Source organism: Salvia hispanica, chromosome 3 (assembly GCF_023119035.1).
Source record: "Salvia hispanica cultivar TCC Black 2014 chromosome 3, UniMelb_Shisp_WGS_1.0, whole genome shotgun sequence".
NCBI lineage: Eukaryota > Viridiplantae > Streptophyta > Magnoliopsida > Lamiales > Lamiaceae > Salvia > Salvia hispanica.
Window position 1 is genome coordinate 28,133,669 of NC_062967.1, and position 10,228 is coordinate 28,143,896.

General features: G+C 36.0%; 1 protein-coding gene across 1 annotated transcript; it reads left to right on the forward strand.

Annotated features, from left to right (window-relative positions):
• The first annotated feature begins 285 nt into the window (after nucleotides 1–285).
• Nucleotides 286–3,678, forward strand: LOC125208942 (diaminopimelate epimerase, chloroplastic-like). Its single transcript, XM_048108477.1, has 9 exons — nucleotides 286–637; nucleotides 1,035–1,202; nucleotides 1,757–1,827; nucleotides 1,911–1,968; nucleotides 2,191–2,370; nucleotides 2,466–2,550; nucleotides 2,997–3,056; nucleotides 3,187–3,260; nucleotides 3,340–3,678. Exons 1-9 carry the CDS (start codon nucleotides 353–355, stop codon nucleotides 3,454–3,456), a joined length of 1,098 nt encoding a protein of 365 aa, XP_047964434.1. The 5' UTR covers nucleotides 286–352; the 3' UTR covers nucleotides 3,457–3,678.
• Nucleotides 3,679–10,228: the final 6,550 nt, after the last annotated feature.

The window sequence follows — 10,228 nt, forward strand, 5'->3', positions numbered from 1 at the left end:
GAAAAGTGCGAGTGGCATGGGATGTGAATACTTTGTATATCCGTCGTGGCATGTGCAGTTGGATTTTGATTGTGTTGTATCGTTATCGTGCCTTAAACTCTAAACTTGAAACCCATCCTTATCGAGTTGTTAACACGTTTGAGATTATTGGTTTGTGCCGACACGATATCAATCGACGTATCTAAAATAAATACCTACTGCATTTGGAAATTTCAATTAATTAATGCAATGGGCCGATTTACGGCCCAACATAGAGTTTAGTAAGCCCATATAGATCAAAACCGCCGTTTCTTTCTCCCGCAGTCGGTCAATAGCTCTTCCCTTTCCACTTCCTCCAAATTCGCCGACGACAATGGCGATTGCCGCCGCCATATCGCTGCCGCTGATCGCCGTCAAACACCGCTCCTATTGTTCATCAGCGTCTTCAGCTCTTTGGTTTTCCTCTTCGTCAATTCATCCGCTTAAGAATCTGCCGTCTGTCGGCATCTCAGCTGGCCGCAAATCTAATCTCTGCGTCTTCTCTTCGATGAGCACCCAGGCTCCTGCGAAGGCCTCCGCGGCGTCGTTTCTCGATCACAAGGAGAGCGGAATCCTTCATTTCGTCAAGTACCACGGACTCGGAAATGACTTCATATTGGTATTGTTCCAGCTTCCAAATTGCAGTTATGCTTGTTTTTCCGAGCTCGTCGCACATTTTTCTCTCTATTGAAAACATTCATTAGCTTGTACTAAGTTGAATACCTTTTTTTTGGTGTGTTTTAGGTACATATCCTGCTTAATTTTTTTTCTTTGGAACTGGCAGTATTTACTATGAAGCTACTTAAACCTAGACGCGGATTCAGTTTTTTATGTGTTTAACGTTTCTATATCAGCTAACATTTGCTCTATCTGTAGCATTTGATGAACATAATTTTTGAGAAAAAGGAACATTGCTCTTATGCTTGTCTACACATATGTTCACGATAGCGTAACTGATTATGTGAGTAATTTGTTTAGATTGATGCTTATTTTGTGGTTAAGTTTCACTTGACTAGGTTGATAATCGAGATTCCAAGGAACCAAAAATCACGCCCGAGCAAGCTGTGAAATTGTGTGATAGAAACTTTGGCATTGGCGCTGATGGAGTGATATTTGCATTGCCAGGCATTAATGGCACTGATTATACGATGAGGATCTTCAATTCTGATGGTAGTGAGCCTGAGGTAATGTATTTACTTAGTATTATGATTTTAGTTGCATTGTTCTAATAGTCTTGAGACTTTTATCTCTTAAATCGGTGCATTGTTACGCATGTACAGAGGAAAAAAACAATTAGTTGTTCCAGATTAGTTATTGCTTTAACTGTTAAATGATAAAAGAACTCTCGAGATTTGAACAGTGTGTTGTGGACTCCAAGATGGGAAGGGTAAACTAAGGAAAGAGTGTCCCTTTATGCTGTGTTTTCGTGCTTGCTTACTGGTGGAATAAAGGGATATTTGATTGATACTAGAATTCATCCCTTCCAATTATGCTTATCTGAAAGCCAATCTTCAATGACAGTCTTATTGTTTCCATAACTTATCTTAATGATAATCAGACATGCGTAAAAATGTACTAGTAATTTGTGTTTTCCGATTGTTTTTTTTTTCATACTCCCATTGTGCTTTTTTTTCGATTGTACTAAATTGATAGATTGTAGATTGTGAAATCAAGATTAGACTTGTTTCAATAATTGGCTCTTGCATGCCTGAGGCTGATTTCTTTTTTGTTGTCACAGATGTGTGGTAATGGAGTCCGATGCTTTGCCAGATTCATAGCTGAGCTTGAAAATTTCCAAGGGAATAAAAGGTTTATCCTTTCTCTAGTATCCCACTTTGTTGATATTGCAACAAAACCTTAAGGGTCTACTCATCTCATAATTGGTGTTGCAGCTTCAATGTGCATACTGGTGCTGGTCTCATTGTACCTGAGATACAGGAAGACGGAAAGGTACTTCCAAAGTCATGCTACATTGATGTAAATATAGCCTTTGTGGGTATGAGTTTGGCAGGTTTCTCATCCTGTTGATTGTTTATAATCTGTTTTCAGTTTTTACCTGGGTATAGTCTATCTATCCATCTCGATGTGTCATTCTCCATATGCAAGATTGTACAGCACTTGGTTTCCTTTTTCGTATAGTTGATATTGTTCAGCATTTGGTATCATTTTCAGGTTAGAGTTGATATGGGCCAGCCAATTCTGAAGGCTTCAGATGTTCCTACAAAGTTAACTGCAAACAAAGATCAGGCTGCTGTTAAGGCAAAGTTGGATGTCGATGGGTCGATCTGGAATGTTACTTGTGTTAGCATGGGAAATCCACACTGTGTTACTTTTGGTACAGAATCATGCAATGTATGCCCAATTTATAACTCTGCTCTCCTTCTGCAGAATATCATTGAATTAATCTTGTTATTTCGTTGTTTGTTCCTTCTGGAATGTGGACTCAGGATTTGCAAGTTGATGAACTAAACTTGGCTGAAATCGGTCCAAAATTTGAACATCACGCGATGTTCCCTGCCCGAACAAACACAGGTATTAATCAAATTGTATATGCACTACATAAATGAATCTGCTATTCCTAGAGCTTTACATGTTTGCTCAATCTATCTTTTAATTGTACTTATGCTAGCCTACATTAATAATAGGATCTGATGATAGAATACGATCGAAATGAGAATAGCAAGAAGAATTCATTATAAACCATCTCAGATATGAATAGTAAATGGATGTTGGATGTGCTAATCCCCCTAATCTCCAATGTGTATTTCTTTTGCTACACTATAATGTTAATCATCAATCTCTGGGGCATTTTAAACACGCAGTTCTAGTCTGAAGTCGAAGATATCATCTTTCACATTGAAGTCGTATGATACCTTTTAGCTCAGATTTCAATCTTTTTCTTAACCTGGTTTCGGTTTTCAAGAAATCGTACAATTGATTTGTGAACTAATTTATGGCTCCTCTTTGTCATATTGCAGAATTTGTACAAGTCTTCTCTCGAAGTCACCTTAAAATGCGCGTCTGGGAACGTGGTGCAGGTTGGTTTCCTCTTCTACACATGCATCAATGAATACGTTTAGTTAGCTTCTCAAACTGTCCATGCCGTTTACAATTCAAAATCCGTAGCCTTTAAACTTTCACACTCGCTTAATATATTTGCTGCACCAGGCGCAACGCTAGCCTGTGGAACAGGAGCATGTGCAGTCGTTGTTGCTGCAGTTCTGGAGGGTCGTGCAGATAGGGTAAGCCTAAAACTCGTATCCACCTCCGCACATTATTACATAATATCCGAACATCAAACCTAAAATTTCTTCCTCGCAGAGCTGCACTGTTGATTTGCCTGGAGGGCCACTCGACATCGAGTGGAGAGAGAGCGATAATCACATCTACATGACGGGTCCTGCAGAGTTAGTATTCTATGGATCGGTTCCCCTTTGATGGGTCGGTGTCCATTAGCATTCGACATATCACGTGCTCGATGCTTTGAGAATGAATGGTATGTGTGCCAACTTTATCATAATTCTGCATATTTGCTGTTCTTCATCTTTGTGGATGATTAATTCCAGAAATGTGAGTTAGAGCGCCTCTGTATCATTTGATAAACTAGTCTTTTTAAATTTTTCTTGAAATGGAAAATACCATTAGTTTGTTTGTGTTTTACTCCCACCATCTCATATTAGTTGAGTCGTATTCCATTTTGGTTTATTATATACTCCCTCCTATTGTATATTCTCTATTATCTCTCCTACTTTTTTTTATACCTTTTTTATTTTATATATTCTCCACTTAGTCTTCTAAACACTTTATTTTATAAAAATTTCGTGCTTAAAACAAACGAATCAAGGAACATGGTATGTTGCCAGTAAATTTTAGTTGATGGGATATCTAGTTGAATATGTACCGTACCTACCTTTCTTTTTTATACATTATAAAAATACATAAAAAAAATAAAAATTACATAATTAAAATTCTAAAAAATAAAAATTACATAATACTATTAAAATACTAAAAAATAAAAATACATAATTAAAATCCTACAAATTAAAAATTATACACGTGGAAAACTAGTCCTCTAACCCTAATTACCTCTTGAGACCTAAGATTATTTGCTCATGTGTTACAAGTTGCTCCGGAGTCATCTTAGACGTATCGTTCATATAGAGTTGACCCAAGAGGGCCCACAACGTGTTGTTCGGGGGTGGAGGAGGCACAAAGAGAGCGGGGGCGGGGGCGGATGGAGTCGGGGCGCGACGGCGGGTGGCCGTCGCTTCCTTCCTTGCGGGCGGCGGGAAATGCTCGGGCCTGTATCGGGGCTACCCAAGTTAGTTCCGGCAAGCTGGGTAGCCACATCATTGGAGGCGCCGTCGGTAGGGCTACCGACCTCGACCGTTCTGCCTGGAGGAGCTGGAGGAAGATGCTACTACGCCGCCCTTATACTTCGGATGTAGGCGTCCCTCCCGCCAACAATCGAGGTACTTGAACGCCTTGAACTCCCTCCAGTATCGTTGGTAGGACGCCAAGGCGGCAGTGATGATGTCGAGCTCGCTCGTGCCGCTCCCCGCCGACCGCTCTTCCTGGAGGTAATACACCTGGAACTTCCCGATTGCTTCGTTGCATCTGAACATGCAATTGCGCACCATACTATCATTGCGATAGATGGTTCCCCCCGGCCGGGTTTCATTGTAAAGACGAGTAATGCGCCACCAATACGTTTCTCCGGTTTGGTTCGTGCCAGGTCTCCGGATCTTCGGAGACTGCCAAGTAGGCTTTGAACATCGCTATCATCTCACCCGGAGTTACGGGGTGCGAGTGCCACGAACAGAATGAGTAGGAGTAGGAGTAGAGCTGCTGCTCCTTCCCGATCCGGGTCGGGTGTCCATCCGAACCCGGCGGCATTTTGGTCGTCCACCGGGTAAAGATGGTAGCCACCCGGAGCTTGCGAACCTTGGGTTTGAGGAGGGGCCGTAAATTGCGTTTCCGGACTAGAGAATGAGCCGGAGTCGAACCAATCGTGGTTCCAACCGCGATTGCCGGAGGGGTGATCGCCGGAGCCGGACATTGTGTAGCGTGGTGAGAATTTAGATGAGAGAATATGAGAAAAAAGATGAGAGAATGTAGATGATAGATGAGAATGTGATTTTTTTTGTGTTGAAGTGGGTGTATTTATAGATGAAAATGTGAATTTTTGGGGAAAAAATTAAAAAATAAATTAAAAGTGGGTAGAAAACGGATATAATTTTTTGGAAAGTGGGAAAATAATTTTTTTTATTTAAAAACATTTTTTTAAATAAATTTTGAATTAAAATTTTTAAATAAATTTTGAATTAAAAAAAAAAAAGTTGAATATGCCAACGGCTATGTCGTTGGCCAATAAGAAGACGCCACGTTTAAGTGTAGCGCCGTGCCGCTGGCACACTGGCACGGACGAACAGCTCGCAGCGGCCGATGCTCTAAGAAACATCTCTCTCGTTCCTAATTCTTACTTTTCCTCTAATCCTTTATTTACTCTAGTTTTTTTTTTTCTGATTTACTCAACTGGATACATCTTTTTGCTATATATCCAGTTGAATAAGCATGGATATCAGGATATACGAACTCTAAGATAATGGAATATACTTTGGATCAATCTTGGATAACACTATCTAGTAAGTATATGACTATTAGATTATTCAAAGTTTTAGCTGATGACTTATTATTCAATAATGATTTGAATCTATTTATCTACTGTGAAAATATTGGAGATATTGTGACACATGTATGCCAATTGCCCATTATATATTGTCTAGTGTAATTATTTTATTATTTATACCCGAGCTTTGATTCGATCAAATCGATAATGATTCACAATGGTTTATTATGTTTATTAGTTTTGAGGAATTTTGTAAAAACTAAGATATTCCTGTCAGAAATTTGGCTTGACAATAAATTTATACACCCATACTCTTATCAAAACTAAATAATTGAGTATCATATTTCGCAGTTTTGATCTTAGATTTTCAAAGAAAATAAAAACAATCAAATTCAAACTAAACTAGACATAAAAAGATACTAAAATCAAACTAGAGCTGCATGTGTACATTTGTATATCAACACAACGTTTCCTGAAAAGTTGGATCACAAAGGAAATTATTGTTGAACAAAAGAAAGTAAAAAACTTTTATTATCTAAATGCAAATGTTATGTAGGAGTAGAATTTTATAGAATTGTGTGATAAATATTTAGATACTTGTAGTAAAAAATCATGTGGATATAAATAATTATATTATCTAATAAAATATTTATATTATTATAAAGAATAATCTAGATATATAGAATTAGTATAATAAAGTATTCTAGAATTTGAGAATGATGCCTATATATGGATGTATTATTTACAAGTTGATAATGAGAAAAATGTTTCTTTAGTTTCTCAAAATCACTAAATCTAATAAATCGTTTTTATATACTCCGGATCTCATTTTTTTTAAATTCTTCCAAATTATATTAATCTTCCCACATATATGTTATATTCCATTAATTATCGTGTTAAAACATTGTAGATTCTACATAATTCAAAATGAACATACCATCAATTATGCCATAGTAGTGAAAGTTTTTTAACAAACGATTATTTAGTTTTGTTATCTCATTACCTAATATCAATGTCGTTGCGTTGTGTACACGCCGTTGTCGTAGCACTTCCTCTCACGACGGCAGCCTGCCCATCTCTTCTTGCCTCGGCTTGTCCCTAACTCTATAATTCCATTCTGAGTTTTTGTTGAACTCCACCATCTCAAACGAGAATGACCCTTCGCCAATAAGAATCACGCCAAAGTCTTTACCGTGTCTTCCTAATTCATGGTTAGTATGTTAGGACAACACACTAATAAAATGGCTGCCAAAGTTTGGATTTGCTCCAAAAAGTTTGTATGCAATTCGATCCGTGGAAAAATGATCTCGTCACTCTCAAGTCTTATGTATATTATTCTCTCTTAATTTATTCATCACTCCGTTTTAACTATTTATCATTATTTTTTTAAAAACGAGAGCAGAAAATGATTTGACTTGATTATCATAGAGCCGAGAAAATATTTTCTTTTCAATTAGAAAAGCTTGAGTTTTTGCTCAATAACATATAAACAAACAAATATTCTACCTTCAAACAAAACTATTGAATTAAGATTACGTGATACTAGTATTTAAAATTTTAAATACTTTACTCATCCACGAAAACAAGCACATGTTTAAAAAAATTAGTAGAATATGTTGTCATACTTTTATACTTCATCCGTCCCATAAGAGTATGTACTAGATCCTTTTAGTCCGTCCCAGAAGAGTATGCATTTTCCAATTTTGGAAACTCTTTTATCTCTAATGAGGTGTGACCCATTCTCCACTAATAATATTTTAATTATTTTTTCTTTATATCTCTCTTACTTTACCAATTGTGCATTAAAGCTCGTGTCCAACCAAAAGTGCATACTCTTATTGGACTAATGAAATATTAATTTTAAAATAAAAAATGAGAGTGAGATAAAGTTAGTGGAATGTGGGATCCATTGCTAAAAGTAGTACTCAATCTGTCCCACAAAAGTATCAACTTTTAGTTGGGTATAGAGTTTAATACATAAATGGTAAAATAAGAGAAGATTGAAAAAAAATTTGATTGTAATATTGTTAATGAATGAGTCACCTCATTAGAAAGATTTTTTTTTCCCACTCCTATATTAGTTGTAGTTACCAAATATAGGATTGGAATCAATCAATGAATAACAATCCTATTGCATTTGTATTCCTTGTGCTTACCAAGGACAAGGATGGAATGGAATCGTCATTCCATTCCCTCATCATTTCATTCCATCATACCTAAAAGTTTGGATTTACTTAGCATTTTTATCCATTCTCACATTCATTCCATTACAGTAAGCAAAGAGTCTTTGTCCTAGCGGCAAGGAATTTAAACATTATTGTATGAGATGTCGAGTTGGAGCCCTCTTAACATTAGAAGGAGTTTAATTTACTTTCTTTAAAAGTTGGAAGCACTCCATTCTACCGTTTCATTCCATCCTACCAAGCAGGGCATAAGATATCATTGTCTTGTACTCCCTCCGTCCCAATAAATATGCAACATTTGGTTTCCGGCACGAGATTTTATGCAGTATTATTTTGTGAGTTAATGAAAAGTGATTAAAGTAAGAGAGAATAAAAAGTAGAGATAGTGTTGTTTCTATTTTAGGAAACGTTTCATTTTTAGTGGGACAACTCAAAAAGGAAAATGTTTCATTTCTAATGGAACAGAAAGTATTTATTACTCTCTCCGTCCCAACTAAGTTGGTACAAAACTTTTGGGCACGGAGATTAAATGAAAGTATAATAAAATAGGAAAGAGAAAAAGTAGGAGAGATGAAGAGAGAGTAAAGTAGATGCATGAAATACAGTAAGAGTGATTGGATGTTTTGTTTTTGTTAAAAAGGGAAATGACTCAATTTTGTTGGGACGTCCCAAAAAGGAATACGACCCAACTTAGTTGGGACGAAGGGAATACTTTTATCTTTTTTGCAAAATAATGAAGGATCTACCCCAAGATTTATGGAGGGGCGTCGTTAAAAGAGCCCGCATTAAAATCATTATGAGATGCAAGTGTATTTGTAAGTTATAGCGGGATTTTTAGAAAGATGTGGGTTCGCGGCGTTGGACACTCAAGAACCATGCATGGATGGGGTATGCAGTCGTCGATGAGGCCCGCCAACCACTTTTTTTTGGATTTTGCTTGCCTCCTCCTTACAGTTAATACTAGCTCTTGCTAGCCATCGTTTGCTTTTGTTATGAAATGGACTGGATGCTAATGATTATATTCTTTTCATAGTCAATCTAATGATTTGTGAATATATGAAGCTTCATCCTCCGCCTACAAATAGATGCCTGTTTGGATATGAAGTGAGTAAATTAAGTAGGCAATATAAAATTTTATATGTCGATGAAACTAGATTTTACCATGTATATACTCTAGGATGGTACGTTGGAGAAGCATCCCAATAGATGAGACAAGTCAATTGCCTAACCTAAGACACAAGCAGTGACGAAGCCACAATAAGGCCTGGGGGGCTCTCAGGATTTTTCTTATTATTAGATACTTCTTATGTCCCATAATAAGAGTCCTATTTTGCCATTTTGGTCCGTCCCAATAATAAGAGTCTTATTTTGCCATTTTTGTCCGTCCCAAAATAAGAGTCATATTTCACTTTACCATAAATGTCAAGTAAACCCAATATTCCACCAACTTATTCTACTCACATTTTATTTATAAAACTAATACATAGAAGTGAGACTCATATTCCACTAACTTATTCAATTCATTTTTCTTTACATTTCTTAAAATTCGTGGCATAATTAAAGGATTCTCCTTACGGAATAGAGGGAGTATATTACACGTTTGCATTCTTCCATATGATAGTGGATTGCCCGAGGTTTCATTTCCTTTTCTTTTTGTTTTATCTCTTACTTCACTTTATTCACACGTCCTTTAATCAATGTTTAACCTCTCTTAAATTTTTTTCATAAAAATTTTCTTTACTCTTATTTAGTTATTTTGTGATTCACTTCTATTTTTATTTTCTCGTTTGTCTTTAAATTGAGTACTGGTTTTTCTCTTTTTCCCATTCAAAGCAGCAAAGACAATTTCATTATTTCTTCGTAATGTCAAACTATTTTATAAAACTCATATTGAATCAAAATATTCCATTCGTTTCACACTAAGAGTAACCTTTCCTATTTTGATATATCCTATAACAAAAGATATATTTCACTTTTACCATAATTAATAAGCAGCTTTTATGTTCCATTAATTTACTTTATTCAAATTTTATTATAAAATCAATATAAAAAAATAAATTTTATTGAGTATTTCACTAAATTTTTGAAGGACTCTTTAAAAGGGTGGTGGAGTAGGGCTTTGTAGGGAGTATCAGCAATAATATCAACCAAATCATTTTTATGTATTTCATCAATAAAACTCAAATCCATAGATATTGGTCAAAGACTCAAAGTGATTGTTTCCAAGATCAAATAAACAGAAGATTGTTTTAATAAAAAAAATCAGTTTATAATCATTCAAAGGCATGGTTAATATTCAATTTGCTCTTTTATTTAAAGTACATACAAAACTGAATAAATTACTATCAAACTCCATACATTATAAACATTTATCAAATGTAAAAGAAAATACAGTTCA

Excerpts from the sequence above, each read along its gene's own strand:
- LOC125208942 (XM_048108477.1), top strand. The coding sequence starts at position 353 with ATGGCGATTGCCGCCGCCATATCGCTGCCGCTGATCGCCGTCAAACAC. Across the intron at positions 1,969-2,190 it reads AGATACAGGAAGACGGAAAG|GTTAGAGTTGATATGGGCCA; the intron begins GTACTTCCAAAG and ends TATCATTTTCAG. Across the intron at positions 2,551-2,996 it reads CCCTGCCCGAACAAACACAG|AATTTGTACAAGTCTTCTCT; the intron begins GTATTAATCAAA and ends GTCATATTGCAG.